Source organism: Tamandua tetradactyla, chromosome 1 (assembly GCF_023851605.1).
Source record: "Tamandua tetradactyla isolate mTamTet1 chromosome 1, mTamTet1.pri, whole genome shotgun sequence".
NCBI lineage: Eukaryota > Metazoa > Chordata > Mammalia > Pilosa > Myrmecophagidae > Tamandua > Tamandua tetradactyla.
In genome coordinates, this window is record NC_135327.1 from 39,542,499 (window position 1) to 39,562,969 (window position 20,471).

The 20,471-nt window shown below is 39.4% G+C and overlaps 1 protein-coding gene across 12 annotated transcripts in view; it reads left to right on the plus strand.

Moving 5' to 3' along the window:
• RALGAPA2 (Ral GTPase activating protein catalytic subunit alpha 2) overlaps nt 1-20,471 on the plus strand; it is a 426,648-nt gene that overhangs the window by 2,092 nt on the left and 404,085 nt on the right. The window contains exons 1-2 of one of the 12 annotated variants that reach the window (XM_077114728.1): nt 13,253-16,800; nt 18,310-18,481. The exons of the other annotated variants lie outside the window; for them this stretch is intronic. Of the exons in view, the coding sequence (XP_076970843.1) occupies nt 18,454-18,481 (28 nt within the window). The 5' untranslated portion in view covers nt 13,253-16,800; nt 18,310-18,453. Of the gene's footprint in view, nt 1-13,252; nt 16,801-18,309; nt 18,482-20,471 lie in introns of those variants that run through there. 12 annotated transcript variants of the gene reach the window in all.

Genomic DNA, 20,471 nt, shown 5'->3' on the forward strand with positions numbered 1-20,471 from the left:
CAACTGTAGTTTAAAGATTTTAAAGAAAAATAGTACATCAATGCACTAGTTCTTACCACATCACATTCTCTATTTGGTTGTTACTTAAAAAAAGTCTACTTCGAATACAAAGGCCTCTTGAACTGAAAGACAGGAATTAAACCAAGATCAGTGAAACTATTTAAAGGAAATGAATAGTCATTATTATTGTACTTTTATTTGCATATTTATATATGCTTTTCACATATTTTATTTTAGAGTGATTTTAAAAAGATGGGTTTTTTTTTTTACATCAAAGATGATATTATTGACCTGCATGTACACCCTGTCCCTGCCATTTGCAGGGTGCGTTTGCATTAGTTACTTAGCCTGTGTTTGACCTCAGATTCTTTACTCTGTAAATTGTTTATGGTGATGTCAGCTTCATAAAGGTTATTGTGAATGTGATGTATAAACTCCTCCAGCCTGGAGTAGACATTTAACAGTTTCCCTCCCACTGCTTGTCTCCCACAATTACTAGGCTAGAACAAATATTTTAAAAGGTAGTTTTTTTTCCCTCTTCTTTGTTATTTTTGATAATGGTGATGGATTTGTTCTGTCTTAATCACAAGTAGTCTGTATTAAAGACAAGTATTCTGGAGAACAGAGTATTTCTCAGAATCATAATAATGACTCCAGTTGGACCTTTCTAAGATACACTGACTTGGCTACATAGTGTAGATTGTATTTATATTATTAATTCTTTTACAGCGGGGGAAACCAAGGTACGGGTGCTGAGCAACGTACCCAATGACTGATGCTTATTGTGTTAATTAGAGAGGAAGAAGAAGAAGAACAACAAAAACAAGAAGCACTGTCAGGTTCCCTTACTTCCAGTTCTCCCTATACTGTTGAAATCATCATTGGGAAAGCAAATGAGTAACAAAATAGATCAGACATTACCATATTGCTCCCATCCCAGCCAAGATTCATGTCTAAATCAAAAATTGACTGCCTCCTGTGAGTCCCAAGATAGGGGTATAGGAATGGTGTTGATATAGCAAGAAGAAAAGATATAAAATAATATTGAATGTCTAAATGCCTAGTGTATTATGTAATTTGATAGTGGGCTAGATGGTACACTCCCTTATTGGATCTCAAGAGGCAAAAAAAAAAAATCAAAACAAAACCTGCACACACAAAACCTTAAGAATGGTGCAAAGAGTAGAGTCTTTTTGAAGGAGGTTTTATTCATGCTGGAGCCTGAAGGATAGTTAGATTGGCTCGTCCAGTGGAATTGTATTGTGAGCCATGTGTACTTTTAAATGTTCTAGTAGTCACATTTTAAAAAGTAGAAACAAACAGGTGAAATTAATTTTAACAATATATTTTAACTCAATATTTCATGAGTATATTATCATATCAATAGGTAATCAATAGAAATATTAATGTTTTTTCCTTTTTTTTCTTTTTTTGTAGTAAGACTTCGAAGTCCAGTGTTTATTTTCCTCTTAAGGCACATCTCAGTTCAAGTTAGCCTCGTTTTAAGTACTCACTAGCCATAGGTGGCTGGCGGCTACACATTTGAACAGAGCAGGGTTTAGAATTTGGGAAAATACAGGGGCAGGAAGAGGAAAGAGTGGGTGGTGGCAATGAGGTAGGAGGGTGAGGAAAACTGGCCTGCCTCTTCCTTGGGTCTAGTGGGGGAGTGAGAATGAATAATCAGTGCTGAAGACTGGTGAGAGCACCCCTGCTCTTAGAGGGTCCACAGTTTAAGATAATTAGAATAAGTGTAAGCCTGGGTGAGGCTGGACAGTGAGTGGGCCTGGAGGAGCCTGGGAGCAGAGGTATGCCTGGAGGCAGGGGTTGAGGCAGGTTGGGGGCCAGACCAGAAAGGGCTTTGTTTACTAGAGTTATGTAGCACAGATCTTATCTTGAAGATACAAGAGAGACCTCCTGGAGAATTTTTAGTCAGTTGAATGGTAAGACTTGAGCGCTTGCCTCTCTTGCCTTCAGGATGAGGACAAATGGGTAGCTGTGTAGAGGGTGGGGTGAAACTGGAAACAAGGAGACCCATGAGAAGGCTGTGGCAATGATGGAGTGGACAGGTGTGGAGGGCCTGAAATAAGAGGCTGTCCAGTGAATGGCGAGGAGGGGCAGAATAGAGAGGACCAGTGTAGCAGGAACTAGTGATTCTTAAAGTGTAGAAATGAAAATGAGGGTTTGCAGAAGCTGGGAGGAGTTAATTATTATGAAAGAGAAGAGATTTGGAATCAGAGGCCACAGTCAAGTTAAAGCAAATAATAACAGAGTTTAGACCAAATATTTGATAGCAGAGAAAACACACTCTTATAAATGCTCTGAACGCTGACGGAATAAAATATAACATTTCCATATACTTCCCTTTTTACATCTGTTGCTTAAAGTGGGGGCAGGTTTACTTACAATTATAAGTGTTGCCTTTTAAACTTATTTTATTATAGACATTTTCCATGCTTTGCTCCTCTCATTTTTAAATTATCTATAGAACATTTTTTGAGGCTCTGTGTCATAATTTAGCTCACCATATCCTGGATAGTTGTTTCCTTTTAAAACACTGATATAAATAATACTGCTGCAAACATCTTGGGAAGCAGCTTTTTCTATATTTTTATATTATTTCCTTAGAAGAGATTTCATTGAAATCACATGGCTAGATTTGAGCATGTTTATGATTTCATTCCTAAGTGTTGCTCTCATTGGCCCTGGTACCAGTAAGGACTGAGACTACCATTTCCACTGTAGTCTGGTAAGCAGTAAACTTTTTTTTGTAATTTGCCAATTGGTGGTAGGTGTTTGGGAGAATGGGAATGTTATGGATAGAGTCAGAAAAGCTGGGAGGGGAGCCTGGCTAATGATAGGAGTAAGGTGGGTTTGGGGTTCTGCATGTCTAGTTTGAGCAGATGGCAAATTCAAGTGGAGCTGCCAAGGAGGTTTTTTTTTAAATGAAATGTTATTTATTCATTTTTTTATCATCACATAGCTGTATATTCATCATCATGATCATTTCTTAGAACATTTGGATCAATTCAGAAAAAGAAGTAAAAAGAAAACAGAAAAAAAATCATACATACCATCCCCCTTACTCCTCCCTTTCATTGATCACTAGCATTCCAATCTACTAAATTTATTTTAACGTTTGTTCCTCCTATTATTTATTTATTTTTAATCCATATATTTTACTCATCTGTCCATAAGTTAGATAAAAGAAGCATCAGACACAAGGTTTTCACAGTCACATAGTCACATTGCGAAAGCTGTATCATTATACAATCATCTTCAAGAAACATGGCTACTGAAACACAGCTCTACTTTTTCAGGCAGTTGCCTCCAGTCTCTCTGTTACACCTTAACTAGAAAGGTGATATCTATTATGCATAAGAATAACCTCCAGGATAACCTCTGACTCTGGAATCTCTCAGCCATTGACATTTTATTTTGTCTCGTTTCTCTCTTCTCTCTTTTGGTCAAGAAGGTTTTCTCGGCAGCAGCCGACCCGCCCGCCCTCCTCTCCCCTCTTTGTCCGCCGGCCCACCGCGCGGCGCCCACACCCCGCAGCAGCTGACCCGCCTGCCCTCCTCTCCCCTCTTCCCCCTCCTGCTCCGGCGGCTCTCCAACCACCACAGTGCCCTCTTCTGCCTTCACCGGCTCCTCCGCCACCAGCCTCGACAGCCTTGCCACCCTTGCCACCCTCACCTTTCCTCCTCCAGAACAGCTACTGGGGGAGTGGAGACAATACAGAGCAACTCCCGGAGCCACGACGGAGATCAAAGGGACAGCGTACCCCATCCTGGAACGGCTGACTGTCTGGGAGAACCAGCTCCGGTGAGATCACCAAGGGGCGTGGGCTTTCCTGGGAGGGACAGCAAGCGGCCGGAGTCCCTCCCTTCCTCCTTCCCAGGCCAGCAGGTAGAATTGGGCAGGTGGTTCCCTTGGGCCGCGGCGGCTGACGCCCCCACCACACGAGGCCCCCTGGACCAACTGAGAGAGTTGGGTCGGAAATCCCCAGACTGCGGAGAATGGTGACCAGGGGGTCCCTTCCAAACACGTGACTCCTCGGTCCGGCTGGGAACAGTGCACTCTCCCGGGCTGCGACAGCTGGCGCCCTTCTGCCACGCTTGGCGCCCTGGGCCGACTAGGAAATTTGGTTGGGCGCTCTCCCGTGCTGCGGCAGCCGGCGACCCTCCCCGTGTTCGGACCCCCGGGCCGGCTGGCACTCTTCCAAGATGCTTCGGCTGCCGAACCTCCCCTACGGCGAGAGTTTTCCAGAATTAAAGGACCCACAGCAACTTTTACTGGTGGATCCCGTAGACAAACATGTGCCACGAATGCCACCTACTGGGCAGGATAAGAAAAACAGAACCCAGAGATTTCACAGAAAAATCTTTCAACCTGTGGGGTCCAACACCCAGGGAAATCTGATTAAATGCCCAGACGCCAGCAGAAGATAATGGATCACGCTCAGAAAATTGAAAATATGGCCCAGTCAAAGGAACAAACCAATAGTTCAAATGAGATACAGGAGCTGAAACAACTAATGCTGAATATACGAACAGAAATGGAAAACCTCTTCAAAAATGAAATCGATAAATTGAGGGAGGACATGAAGAAGACATGGGCTGATCAAAAAGAAGAAATAGAAAAACTGAAAAAACAAATCACAGAGCTTATGGAAGTGAAGGATAAAGTAGAAAAGATGGAAAAACAATGGATACCTACAAAGATAGATTTAAAGAGACAGAAGATAGAATTAGTGATTTGGAGGATGGAACATCTGAATTCCAAAAAGAAACAGAAACGATCCTGAAAAGAATGGAAAAATTTGAACAGGGTATCAGGGAACTCAAGGACAATATGAACCGCACAAATATACGTGTTGTGGGTATCCCAGAAGGAGAAGAGAAGGGAAAAGGAGGAGAAAAACTAATGGAAGAAATTATCACTGAAAATTTCCCAACTCTTATGAAAGACCTAAAATTACAGATCCAAGAAGTGCAGCGCACCCCAAAGAGATTAAACCCAAATAGGCGTTCCCCAAGACACTTATTAGTTAGAATGTCAGAGGTCAAAGAGAAAGAGAGGATCTTGAAAGCAGCAAGAGAAAAACAATCCATCACATACAAGGGAAACCCAATTAGACTATGTGTAGATTTCTCAGCAGAAACCATGGAAGCTAGAAGACAGTGGGATGATATATTTAAGTTACTAAAAGAGAAAAACTGCCAACCAAGACTCCTATATCCAGCAAAATTGTCCTTCAAAAATGAGGGAGAAATTAAAACATTCTCAGACAAGAAGTCACTGAGAGAATTTGTGACCAAGAGACCAGCTCTGCAAGAAATACTAAAGGGAGCACTAGAGTCAGATACAAAAAGACAGAAGAGAGACATGGAGAAGAGTGTAGAAAGAAGGAAAGTCAGATATGATATATATAATACAAAAGGCAAAATGGTAGAGGAAACTATTATCCAAACAGTAATAACTCTAAATGTTAATGGACTGAATTCCCCAATCAAAAGACATAGACTGGCAGAATGGATTAAAAAACAGGATCCTTCTATATGCTGTCTACAGGAAACACATCTTAGACCCAAAGATAAACACAGGTTGAAAGTGAAAGGTTGGGAAAAGATATTTCATGCAAATAACAACCAGAAAAGAGCAGGAGTGGCTATACTAATATCCAACAAATTAGACTTCAAATGTAAAACAGTTAAAAGAGACAAAGAAGGACACTATATACTAATAAAAGGAACAATTAAACAAGAAGACATAACAATCATAAATATTTACGCACCAAACCAGAATGCCCCAAAATATGTGAGGAATACACTGCAAACACTGAAAAGGGAAATAGACTCATATACCATAATAGTTGGAGACTTCAATTCACCACTCTCATCAATGAACAGAACATCTAGACAGAGGATCAATAAAGAAATAGAGAATCTGAATATTACTATAAATGAGCTAGACTTAACAGACGTTTATAGGACATTACATCCCACAACAGCAGGATACACCTTTTTTTCAAGTGCTCATGGATCATCCTCAAAGATAGACCATATGCTGGGTCACAAAGCAAGTCTTAACAAATTTAAAAAGATTGAAATCATACACAACACTTTCTCGGATCATAAAGGAATGAAGTTGGAAATCAATAATAGGCGGAGTGCCAGAAAATTCACAAATACATGGAGGCTCAACAACACTCTCTTAAACAACAAGTGGGTCAAAGAAGAAATTGCAAGAGAAATTAGTAAATACCTAGAGGCAAATGAAAATGAAAACACAACATATCAAAACTTATGGGACGCAGCAAAGGCAGTGCTAAGAGGGAAATTTATTGCCCTAAATGCCTTTATCAGAAAAGAAGAAAAGGCAAAAATGCAGGAATTAACTGTCCACTTGGAAGAACTGGAGAAAGAACAGCAAACTAATCTCAAAGCAAGCAAAAGGAAAGAAAAACAAAGATTAGAGCAGAAATAAATGAAATTGAGAACATGAAAACAATAGAGAAAATCAATAAGACCAGAAGTTGGTTCTATGAGAAAATCAATAAGATTGATGGGCCCTTAGCAAGATTGACAAAAAGAAGAAGAGAGAGGATGCAAATAAATAAGATCAGAAATGGAAGAGGAGACATAACTACTGACCTCACAGAACTAAAGGAGGTAATAACAGGATACTATGAACAACTTTACGCTAATAAATACAACAATTTAGATGAAATGGATGGGTTCCTGGAAAGACATGAACAACCAACTTTGACTCAAGAAGAAATAGATGACCTCAATAAACCAATCACAAGTAAAGAGATTGAATTAGTCATTCAAAAGCTCCCTAAAAAGAAAAGTCCAGGACCAGACGGCTTCACGTGTGAATTCTATCAAACATTCCAGAAAGAATTAGTATCAACTCTCCTCAAACTCTTCAAAATAATCGAAGTGGAGGGAAAACTACCTAATTCATTCTATGAAGCCAACATCACCCTCATACCAAAACCAGGCAAAGATATTACAAAAAAAGAAAACTACAGACCAATCTCTCTAATGAATATAGATGCAAAAATCCTCAATAAAATTCTAGCAAATCGTATCCAACAACACATTAAAAGAATTATACATCATGACCAAGTAGGATTCATCCCAGGTATGCAAGGATGGTTCAACATAAGAAAATCAAGTAATGTAATACACCACATCAACAAATCAAAGCAGAAAAATCACATGATCATCTCAATTGATGCAGAGAAGGCGTTTGACAAGATTCAACATCCTTTCCTGTTGAAAACACTTCAAAAGATAGGAATACAAGGGAACTTCCTTAAAATGATAGAGGGAATATATGAAAAACCCACAGCTAATATCATCCTCAATGGGGAAAAATTGAAAGCTTTCCCCCTAAGATCAGGAACAAGACAAGGATGTCCACTATCACCACTATTATTCAACATTGTGTTGGAAGTTCTAGCCAAAGCAATTAGACAAGAAAAAGAAATACAAGGCATCAGAATTGGAAAGGAAGAAGTAAAACTATCACTGTTTGCAGATGATATGATACTATACGTCGAAAACCCGGAAAAATCCACAACAAAACTACTAGAGCTAATAAATGAGTACAGCAAAGTAGCAGGCTACAAGATCAACATTCAAAAATCTGTAGCTTTTCTATACACTAGTAATGAACAAGCTGAGGGGGAAATCAAGAAACGAATCCCATTTACAATCGCAACTAAAAGAATAAAATACCTAGGAATAAATTTAACCAAAGAGACAAATAACCTATATAAAGAAAACTACAAAAAACTGCTAAAAAAAATCACAGAAGACCTAAATAGATGGAAGGGCATACCGTGTTCATGGATTGGAAGACTAAATATAATTAAGATGTCAATCCTACCTAAAGTGATCTACAGATTCAATGCAATACCAATCAAAATCCCAACAACTTATTTTTCAGAATTAGAAAAACCAATAAGCAAATTTATCTGGAAGGGCAGGTTGCCCCGCATTGCTAAAAACATCTTGAGGAAAAAAAACGAAGCTGGAGGTCTCGTGATGCCGAACTTTAAGGCATATTATGAAGCCACAGTGGTCAAAACAGCTTGGTATTGGCATAAAGATAGATATATCGACCAATGGAATTGAATAGAGTGCTCAGATATAGACCCTCTCATCTATGGACATTTGATCTTTGATAAGGCAGTCAAGCCAACTCACCTGGGACAGAGCAGTCTCTTCAATAAATGGTGCCTAGAGAACTGGATATCCATATGTAAAAGAATGAAAGAAGATCCGCATCTCACACCTTATACAAAAGTTAACTCAAAATGGATCAGAGATCTAAACATTAGGTCTAAGACCATAAAACAGTTAGAGGAAAATATAGGGAGATATCTTATGAATCTTACAACTGGAGGTGGTTTTATGGACCTTAAACCTAAAGCAAGAACACTGAAGAAAGAAATAAATAAATGGGAGCTCCTCAAAATTAAACACTTTTGTGCATCAAAGAACTTCATCAAGAAAGTAGAAAGACAGCCTACACAATGGGAGATAATATTTGGAAATGACATATCAGATAAAGGTCTAGTATCCAGAATATATAAAGAGATTGTTCAACTCAACAACAAAAAGACAGCCAACCCAATTACAAAATGGGAAAAAGACTTGAACAGACACCTACCAGAAGAGGAAATACGGATGGCCAAGAGGCGCATGAAGAGATGCTCAATGTCCCTGGCCATTAGAGAAATGCAAATCAAAACCACAATGAGATATCATCTCACACCCACCAGAATGGCCATTATCAACAAAACAGAAAATGACAAGTGCTGAAGAGGATGCAGAGAAAGAGGCACACTTATCCACTGTTGGTGGGAATGTCAAATGGTGTAACCACTGTGTAAGGCAGTTTGACGGTTCCTCAAAAAGCTGAATATACAATTGCCATACGACCCAGCAATACCATTGCTGGGTATCTACTCAAAGGACTTAAGGGCAAAGACACAAATGGACATTTGCACACCAATGTTTATAGCAGCTTTATTTACAATTGCAAAGAGATGGAAACAGCCAAAATGTCCATCAACAGAAGAATGGCTAAATAAACTGTGGTATATACATACGATGGAATATTATGCAGCTTTAAGACAAGATAAACTTATGAAGCATGTAATAACATGGATGGACCTAGAGAATATTATGCTGAGTGAGTCCAGCCAAAAACTAAAGGACAAATACTGTATGGTCCCACTGATGTGAATGGACATTCGAGAATAAACTTGAAATATGTCATTGGTAACAGAGTCCAGCAGGAGTTAGAAACAGGGTAAGATAATGGGTAATTAGAGCGGAAGGGATATAGACTGTGCAACAGGACTAGATACAAAAACTCAAAAATGGACAGCACAATAATACCTAATTGTAAAGTAATCATGTTAAAACACTGAATGAAGCTGCATCTGAGCTATAGGGTTTTTTGTTTTTGCTTTTTACTATTATTACTACTTTTATTTCTTTTCTCTATATTAACATTTTATATCTTTTTCTGTTGTGTTGCTAGTTCCTCTAAACCGATGCAAATGTACTAAGAAACGATGATCATGCATCTATGTGATGATGTTAAGAATTACTGAGTGCATATGTAGAACGGTATGATTTCTAAATGTTGTGTTAATTTCTTTTTTTTTTTTTTCTTTCCGTTAATAACAAAAAAAAAAAAAGAAGGTTTTCTCAATCCCTTGGTGCTGAGTCCCGGCTCATTCTAGGATTTCTGTCCCATGTTGCCAGGAAGGTCCACACTCCTGGGAGTCATGTCCCATGTAGACAGGGGGAGGGCAGTAAGTTTGCTTGTTATGTTGGCTGAGAGAGAGAGGCCACATCTAAGCAACAAAAGAGGTTCTCTTGGGGGTGACTCTTAGGCCTAATTTTAAGTAGGCTTAGCCTATCCTTTGTGGGGTTAAGTTTCATATGAACAAACCCCAAGATTGGGGGCTCTGCCTATTGCTTTGGTTGTCCCCACTGCTTGTGAGAATATCAAGAATTCTCCATTTGAGGAAGCTGAATTTCCCCCCTTTCTCACCATTCCCCCCAAGGAGACTTTGCAAATACTTTTTTATTCACTGTTCAAATCACTCTGGGATTTTTTGAGACATCACTCTGACAAACCTACAAAGTCTCATGTCCTACTCAAGGTTCCATGTACTTGTGGTGTTCAATTAAGCTGTCCACATAAATTATATTAGGAAATGGACTAGTCAAAATATACATTTTGTACCAAATAAACATTTTTTGCTTTAGTCCCACACATAAGTTGAAATTTTAAAATATCAATTGCCATCTGATTTCAACACCCTGCATTATTGACATTCCTTTGTTCCTCCTCATGCAAAAACATTTTTAAATTTGTACATTTGGTCACTATCATTATACACTCTAGGCATTCCTAGATTATACCATCTCAGTCTTTATCGTATATCTTTCCTTCTGATTTTATTTGTGCACCCAGCCCTCCTCTATCATTCTCACATTCAGCTTCATTCAGTGTTCTAACATTATTGTATTACAGTTAGGTCATATTGTGCTATCCATTTCTGAATTTTTACAATCAGTCCCGTTGCACAATCTGTATCCCTTCAATTCTTATTACCCAATATCTACCCTATTTCCATCTCCTGGTGACCTCTGTTCTTAACTAAAATTTTCCAAGTTCATTCATTAATGTTAGTTCATATCAGTGAAACCATACAGTATTTGTCCTTTTGTTTCTGGCTAATGTCCTTAAGGTCCATCTGTATTGTTACATACTTCATAACTTCATTCTGTCTTACAGCTGCATAATATTCCATCATATATATGTACCACAGCTTGTTTAGCCACTTTTCTGTTGATGGACATTTTGGTTGTTTCCATCTCTTCGCAATTGTAAATAATGCTGCTAAGAACATTGGTGTGCGAATGTCCTTTTGTGTCTTTGCCCTCACGTCCTCTGAGTAGATACCCAGCAATGGTATTGCCAGGTCATTTGGCAGTTCTATACTTAGCTTCCTGAGGAACCGCCAAACTGCCTTCCACTGTCAGGGAGGTTTTTGGACAGGAATCTATAACTTAGAAGGTTAGAAACTGCTGATGGGGTTGTCTGTCATCATCATGATCTCGTTGAATCTCCCTAATCTCTGATCTGACAGTGTTCCTATTCCCAGCCTACGGATGAGAAAACAGGCTCAGTGAAGTTAACTACTTGCCTTCTAGCTCCCAGTTGATACGTTCCAGAGTTGGGATTCCTGATTCTAAAGCTTCTGCTGGTTATCTGATTCAAAAGATATATTTACATATCGGAAAATATGGTTCCCCACCACAGTGAACCTTCATGTAAACAAAAGCCCATCAGTTTTTGCGTGTCTTCCGAACGACCTTTCCTGCTCTCTTTCTGCTGTTTTTTTTTCATAATCTTTTAGGGCTATTCAGAGCTATCATTTTTTATTTGAACGTGATCGAAAATAAAGAGGCTCCTCTGTCTTTCAGTGGCCATTGGCCTCTCTGTGCTCTCAGCAGGGCTGCCAGGTGGTAAGATGTTTGCCTGGATGTGAATGCTGCCTGGGCTTTCTAAAACCAGAGTTAAGTTGGGAAGCATAACTTCAGGCTCTGTCAGTCCTAGTTTGGTATCTCTCAGTTGACTTTGAAGTGAAGTGGTTTTGTTATCATGTGCCCTTTGCTAATCTTTCATAATTTACCAGCATTTTATATACATCACCTCTGGCATATCAATTGAACTTTAGACGTGTAAGTGTATCAAATACATCACCCCCAGTTCCAGGGCTTGAGGTTGACTAGACTTCTGATGTAGGAAAGGTGCGCCTATGATAAAATGTCTGAGCTTAGATGCTTCATTTGGGAAAACAGAAAAGATTGGCTTCTGCCTTTTATTCTGAAAAGGGACATAATTGCTAGGTCCAGAATATTTTGATTTAAACTTATGATTTGCATTTTTCTTTTGTTTGTAAGGGTTTGATTTGCATATGGGCATAAATACTTCTACTGAGTGTTTAGAGTACTGATGTTTGGTCTCCAAATTGAGTACCATAGTTAAAACTGTAGAGAATTGTTAATTTTTAAAAAAAGTGTTGATTTTCAAAATAGCGAATTGATTTAATTTGAATTCTAAAATTATTTTTGAAACAAGGACTATAAGTTACTGTACTACAAAATTAAGAACAATTAATATAGAAATGTAAACAATTTTCAAGTGTGTGTGCATGTAAGTGTTTATATGCGTGTGTCTGTCTGCTATGGAGGGCTGTGCATTCAAATTAGTAAGGTATAGTTGCTTCTCAGCCTTTTGGCTAAGATCAAGTGTAGATTACTAAAGTACAAGCCCAGAACTCACAATATGGGAGGAGTGACAGACATGGAAACAATTACATTTACAACAGAGCGTTTCACATACCAGGGTAGAGTGAGATAAACCACAGAGACCACAGGTGCAGAAGAATAACGGAAGGGCCTTATGGTGGGGAGCTCTTCCAGTCCTTCCTGAGGGAGTCAGGTCTGAGGTGGCTCTGAATAGCGTATAAAGGAGTTTACCAGGTGGTCAACGTGGAGATGAGGGTGCTGTATAGAGAGATGCTTATGCAAAGGTAGTGCTGTGAGTGACCGTGAGTTAGATGTGCAGTTGGCCTGGATCCTGTAGTGTGGGTAGATGCTGGAATCCAGGGAAGGGTTGTATGCAGAGGAGAAACCAAATCTGGTGTCTTCCAAAGTTCAGTGGTCGGGAGCCCCAGGCTCCCCTGATATGAAAGGTGGATGTTAGAACGGGAGGGCTCCCGTCTTTTTGGACAGCAAACCCTGAGGATGGAGCCTGGGCTGATGACATTCACCTTTCCCCCATGTGGTGAGAACCTACCCCAGACTGAATTCCCCAGTTGGGTAGGTAGTTTGGAGTGACAGAGAGGCAGAAGGAGCCCAGTGGGCCCTGTGGGGGAGTCAAGGAGTTCAGTGTTTGTGCCAGATCAACTCCTGAAATTTTCAGATTCATGAGCCAGTAACACCCTGTTTTTGCTTCGCTAGCTTGAGTTGTCCTTCTGGGTCTTGCAACTGAAAGAGTACGGATCAATATGGCAGGAAGAGAGAGGGTGATTCCAGATCGAGGATGGATGTGTGTGTTTAGGGAGGTAAGAGTTTTATATTTTTAAGAACTGAAAAAGAGAGAGTGATTCCAAATGAGGGATGGATGTGTGTGTGTGTATGTGTTAAGGAAGGTAAGATTTTTGTACTTTTAAGAATTGGGGAAACTTGAGCTTGTTATAATTGGGAGAAGGAATTAATAAAAGAGTGAAATTGAAGAAAGAATAGACAGGTGATAATGATGAAGAAACGTGTGGTCGTAGTGGGCCCACGAGTGGGAGGTAGGAGCTCAGGCTTGACAGGAAGAGATACCTCATCCTCTAAGGCTAACCTGAAAGAAGCACCAATAGAGTGCAGGAGGGAACGTCTTGCTTTTATTTTCTCTGCGAAGGTAAGAGGTGAAGCCATCTGCTAGTAGTAGTGAGAGGTACTTTCTTGCTGGTATAGTGAGAGGAACTTTCTTCCTCTTCTGTGCCATGTACCCCCTTAAATAAATGAAATATTGTAATCTGGAAGACTGTTTTGTTATTGTCTTTCTTTTTGGGAATGATCTCTTTGATGCATTTAATGCATGTGTTAAATGCTTGCACAGAAAAGGCAGGGTGAGTGGGCAAATGTTGCCTGCCCTTCTGCTCCCAGACCACCTACCTCAGAGTGGGTGGGAGGAGGGACTCAGGAGTCTACTGTGCTACAGTGGGTATCTTTCCTTTGAGCTTCTTGTGGGAGTGTTGTTTCTGCTGGGTGCCAGTCACGTGTTTAAGGCTAATTTTGATTTTCTCCATTTTTGCCTTTGACAAGACTTAGCCCTGCATAAGATGTAACTATACTGTATTGATATCTCATATCCATGTAGCATGGCCTTAGCAAAATGATTTTTCATTTTCTCATTGGGTCAAATTACTACCTTGCATAGTCAGTTCATATGAATCATATTAATCCTAACGGGCATTTATTAACTATCTGTTTGCAAATGTATTTTAGGTGGTCTACAATGCAAATTATTTTTAACATACGCCTCCTGGAGGCATTTGTTCACAAATTTTATTTAGATGAGGGGATCTAAAATCTATGAGCCAAACCTAGAAACTGAGAATTTGATGAAGTTATAAGAATTTATAGGATTTATACCTTTTAAAGAATCTACTTTTAGATTCTTAGTATAGCTTTGTTTCTGAGTTCTCAATCCTCAATTCAGGGTTTTAGCTTTGAGTTTTAGAAAAGAAATGTTTCATAACCTTTTAAATGTCTTTTATATTGTTTTAGGAACTGCAATCACAGCTGGAAGATATTGAACACAATTTTAAAAGTAGTTATCTTTAACATTAAATATGTATGTGCTTTGATTTAGCTTTTAACTGTTACTGTGCTTTAGTTAAGAGATTTCCTTTTGAAGAGATAAGGAGCCCATTGATATTGCCTTGTGTTCGATTTTTTTTAACTTTTTTAATTGTAAAATATAGCATATATACAAAACAGCAATCACTTTCCAAGTACATTTTAACAAGTAGTTACAGAACAGATTTTAAAATTTGATATAGGTTCAGTTCCACGATTTTTAGTTTTTCTTCTAGCTGCTCCAAGACACTGGAGACCAAAAGAAATATCAATATATGATTCAGCAGTCATACTCATTTGTTAATTGTGTTTGATTTTAAAGTGATGGCATGTATTCATTGACCTTGAGCGAATTTTCGGGGACACATAAGATACTAGGGAGAGTGCTTGTGCCCTATTGTGGGTGCCATGAAAGTGTACCATCCAATCTCCTGCTACTGGATTTAATTGACTGATGTTACCAGTTGCTGCTCTTCTGGATCTACCACCACTTTGCAGCCAAAGCCAGGCTTCCCTTGGGCTGCCCCTAGCTAGTGACTGAGCACAGTGGGAGTACTGGTTCCTGCTAAATCCTCTGAAGGGAGACTTTAATTTGAGGACTCTGTAATGGTGTGGTTGAACCTTTCTTCACTTAGAGACTCTTCCTTCCCAACTTTTCTTCCTTCCCCCTCTCCTTTGCAGGTGTCAGACCTGCTTGGGGGTTCAAAGCCTCTCCTTGCCTTCTCCAGCTCCTTCGCCTTTATCCTTCACAGACATTTCCCCCGATTAATTTCTTGTATGTCTAGTTCTGTCTTGGTGTCTACTTTGCAGAGCACCCAAACTAACACACTATACGTCTCCTCAGAGAGTGTTGCCCATCCTGCTAGCCAGTGTCTTCTAGGAGACAGCACAAGCACATCATACCTTCATGTAGCGTTTCCTCATCCCCTGACCTGAAATTATCTTTCCTCATAATTCCCTTAGCTTTTGTACCTTTCATTTAGCATTTGGGCTTTTAACTTTGTATTGTGCTTATTTGGTTCTACCTTATCACCTCCACTAGATGATAAATATGTTGAGAACACAGCTTCTTTTTCATCTGATTTCTCTTGGTAACATCCTTCATATTTGTAATGTTAATAATAATTAACATTTATTTAATAATTAACCACTGCCATAAATGATATTATATGTTGTTTTGGTTTGCTAAAGCTGCTGGAATGCAATATACCAGAAATGGATAGGTTTTTACAAAAGGGGTTAATTAGGTTACAAATTTATAGTTCTAAGACCATGAAAATGTCCTAATTAAGGCATCAACAAGAGGATTCCTTTACCTAAAAAAGCCCAATCGCATCCAGGGTTTCTCTGTCACATGGGTAGGCAAATGATAATGTCTGCTGGCCCTACTTTCCTGGGTTGGTTTCCAAAATGTCTCTCTCAGCTTCTGTGGGTCTTTCTGGCCTCTCCTGGGTGTTTTCCCTCTCTGAGCATCTGTGGGTTCTCTCTTAGCTTCTCTGGGACAAATACTGGATTTCATCTCTTAGCGTCACATCTTGTGGGGTACTTTCTGTCTCCAAGTGCCTATGCTTTCTCCAAAATGTCTCCCTCTTAAAGGACTCCAGTAAGTGGATTTAGACTTAACTTGAATGGCCAGGGTTACATCTCCATGCAAACAATCTGATCAAAAGGTCTCACCCAATCATAGGTCTGCCTCTACAAGATTGGATTAAAAGAACATAGCTTTTCTGAGATATGTAACAGTTTCAAACCAGCACACATGTATTAACTCATTTAATCCTTCCAAATGATATTACCTACCAAGCTAAATCAGTATCCCCCTTTTGCAGGTGAGGCAGACAGATTAAGAACCTTATCCCAGGTTACGTAGTTTGTGAGAGGCAAATTTGAATTTGAATGCATATACTGCTTCAGAGTCTATACTACACTCCCTATTTTTTTTCTTAATCATTTATCAGATATTTATCCAATACCAACTCTGAGCCAGACATTTTGCAGAATGGCAGGGATGTCAAAGCTTGCAATCTAAATCTGGGATTTCTGATTTCTGAAAACTGCATCTAAGTCTATGAGGTAGTGACTGACCATCATGTAGATGTTTTGAAAAATCTCCAAAAGTCTTTCTGCTGCAATGATTGTTTTCACCAGGCAGAAGTTCTCAATATTAAAGTAATGATTCAAGACCACAAATTAAGGGTGGTGATCTTTCCTGAAAGAGCTGTCTAAACTATCCCCCGTGTATGTGTGTTCGTCATTAGACCGACTCTTTGTACTCCAAGTGAAGTGGATATCAGAAAGGATTATTTGCAGGAGCCAGAGGCAGCAGTACCAGAGGCTGTAGGTAAGTGTAGGCTTGGGTGAGGCTTGAGTAAGTTCTCAGATATTCTTGCATGGAAACAAAACTGGAGAGACACTATTATAAAATTTTAAATTCACGAAAAACCAAACTGAGTCACTCCAAAAAAGGAACTTTTGTAAGTAGTGATGAAAATTATTTTAATGAAATTCTTGATAGTATTTTTAAAACTGCATGTAAGAGATGGGAACTGATGACATATGTCCCTGCTTTGCAACTTTTTAAGGGATTAACCTGTGTTTATTCTGCCTAGTTATATTTCTAGTACAACCAATATAAACCTCTCTATTCCATGAGCTCTATATGTGGTAAGATGAGGATGTATTTAGGCTGTGTAGGCTTCATCTGGCAGAGCTTAGACTACATTCCTGGGGAGGAAGTATATAATCTAGTTTTTCTCAGCAGATCTCTCTTATGTGTGTTTCATATTGCATATATTTATTCGGGAGAGAATGGCTCCATCCCTCTCTTCCCACTCCTAAAATAAGTACATACACAAACAGACACATCACCTTTAACTGAAGTATAAAGTAAAGTTACAGGGAATAGTTATAGCCTTAGTACATAAAGAACTCCTACATCTCAACAAGAAAATTATAATAAATGTTCCAATTGTGTATTCACATAAGTTACAAATGAAGAAATACCAATACCTACAAAAATGTTTTAAATGTCACTCCTCACTACTAATCTAAGTATATAAATTTAAAGATTAAGGTGTATTCACCTATTATATTAGCGATGTTTTTTTTTACTAATGATAATATACTGTGTGGGCTCTCTATTGTGCTCCTGATAGTACTGTAAATAGTGAAATCTTACTGGAAAGCAGTTTGTTGATATGTTACAATGGTCTTAAATACATACACATCTTTTGATCCAATTTCCTCTTCTCAGAAATTATGATAGGTATGCTAAGAAACTATTCTATTAAGAAGTTGTATTAAATATAATAAATTGTATTTAAATTTTCTATTGATGTGAAATTCACATACCTTAAACAACAATTCAGTGGCATTTAGTATATTGACAATAGTGTGTAGCCACCACATCCATCTAATTTTGAAACATTTTCATTACCCCAGAAGAAAACCCTTGTACCATTAAGCATTCTCCTTATTCCCCCTCTACCTACAGGCCCTGGCATACACCTGTAGGTGTGCATGTGTCTAACCAGACTGAGCTTTTCTTTTTTAATTATTCTGAGCCCCAAGAATGGTAGTATAGTTGTACTACCATTGTACTACCAACTACTTGGTTGCAAGTGGCAGAAACCCAGCCTTAAACTAACTTAAGCAAAAGAGGAGATTTAATGACACATATAACTAAATAGTTCAAAGGGAAATTTGGCTGTCTGCAGGGGTTTAAGTAATGTCCAGGCACCCATTCAGGATTACCCTCTCTTTTTTCACCTCCCCTGTAACACTCCTCTCCACTCTTGGTTCTTTGCTGTTTGTTTGTTTATTTGTTATCTTGTCTCTGCTTTCTTCTCAGACTCACTCTGCCAAGGGTAGAAGAGATGTCCCTTGCAATGCTGGCTGACAGTCCTGACAGCTGGTGACCCCTGAGAAGAGCGTGTCCCCTCCCTGCAGGCCCATACCAGTGCCTGAGAGCCAGTCTGATTGGCCTACATGGGTCATGTGCCCATTCCTATACCAGTCACTGGGTAAGGGAAGATGGAGTGCTCTGGCCTGTGGGTCCTATATGCCCTTGTTCATAGGACTGAATCTCATTCTGGCTTGCATTTTTCTAAACAAGTCATTCTGGAAAGGCATTCTTGCACCGTCCCACAAAAACAGCCCTGCCTGAATCTCTGCCCATGCCCATATCTACTAGAAGTGAAACATATTGACTTTTGTGTCAGTGATCTTAGATCTTGGAGAAAGCCTTAGTTGACATTCTATAAACTTTACTTAAGACTGTGGGAGTAATAGTTGAGGATTGTTTGTGTAATCAAAGGGAAGTAAAAGGTAACCCCTTTAAATGGTCACTCTTTGAGTGGTTATGTTAGACCATGTTCATTGTTTTATTTTTAAGTCATTCCACAAATAGTTACTGAGCGCCTGCTGTATGTCAGGTGCTGCTCTCAGCCAAATGAAGCCACACCCTTAATAGGATTTTCTTCTATTAGGATAGATGGAGAGTAAGTAGATAACAAGCTAATATATAACCTCAGATAATGATTATAGAAAAATAAAGCTTCATAAGAGAGTATGTGTGCTTGTCTGGATAGTGGGGTCAGGGAAGGACTCTCTGAAGAGGGGTTTTGTGCCAAAACCTGAGTTAAAGCCAGGGATCAGCTATAAGACTATTTCTGGAGTAGTGTACCAGGCTGAGGGTAAGTGCAAAGGCTCTGAGTCATCAGTAGGCACAGGACTCTCACAAAAGGCCGTGGAGGAGTGGGGAGAAGAGAGGGACGGGCAAGGGGAGGTTGGCTTGTGGGTCTCTGTATGGGCAAGATAAGAGCAGAGGTCTGACTTCAGTTGACCTTTAGATTTAAAGACCTCATTGGTTAGCCTATTTGTACATTTTCCGATCATGACTTTCTGCTTGGTTGACTTTGTAAAAGGTCTGATATTGTCCCCAAACCAAACAGTGACTTGAGACAGAAAAGAGAAGAGGGGAGGGAAAAAAGGTGGGGCTGGAGAAGAAAAGAGGCAACAGAGGCTTGAGGGAGACAGGGACACACACTGCCTGTGCCCTTCTTTATTGCATCAGGGAGAGCTAGTAATGAGAAGACAGGAGAGGGCAGGAGGCCACCAGTGGGGTCCCCACAGTGCACTGAATTGTGACAAAGCAGTAGTGAGCTTGCTATATCACCTTAAACTGTAGTAACAGGCAAAGGGAAGTTGCATTGTAAAGTACCCTTGAGTTTGACAACATATGGTGGAAAAAGACGAACACAGGAAAGTGTTGCTGTGTTCAGTACAATAATGATTTATCTACATAACTGATAGCAAAGGTTAGAAAAAACAGCAAACACTCTGCAGGCTGGTTCTGTGCCAGGTACTTGGCTAAATTAGAAGCCACATTGTGCTTTAAATTGTGGGTTCTTGATGTAAAGGCCTGAGGATGTCTTGGTCTTTAGCTCAAGTATTAATCAAAAAGACCTGTGATTTTATGAACCAACATGGCTGAGTCTTATGTCCTTTTCAGAAAGGCAGCTATGGCGTTTCAAAATAAGAAAATTAGGTTAGATGCAGGAGGGAGATCTTATAGTATTCCAGAGGTTATTTCCTAGTTTAAACCATCTCTCTTGAAGTTTCACAGCTTGCTATTAAGAAGATTCTGTGCTGTCAGTTGCTGATCAATCAGAGCCAGGTTTAAATGGAACAAGGGAAAGTTGACTTACATGGGCTAAGGCCACCAGGTCTTGTAAATGAGCTTTATCATGTTTGGAAATTTCATCACCCTTTAACAGTTGTCACACGTGTGCCAGTTCCTACCCAGTGCAAGTGATTGCATGGCTGGTTGGGGACAATGTCTTCCTGCCTGGGTCTAATATTTTTCTATACTTTTTAGTAAAAGTAATTAGAGAAACAACTTTCCCTAAAGACAGCAAACCCTTCTATAGCTAGCACTCCTTAGAAGGTGTTATGTGACCATATATGTTAATACATGAGAAGTTTAGATGTTGGACAGAGGAAGTTTAATGA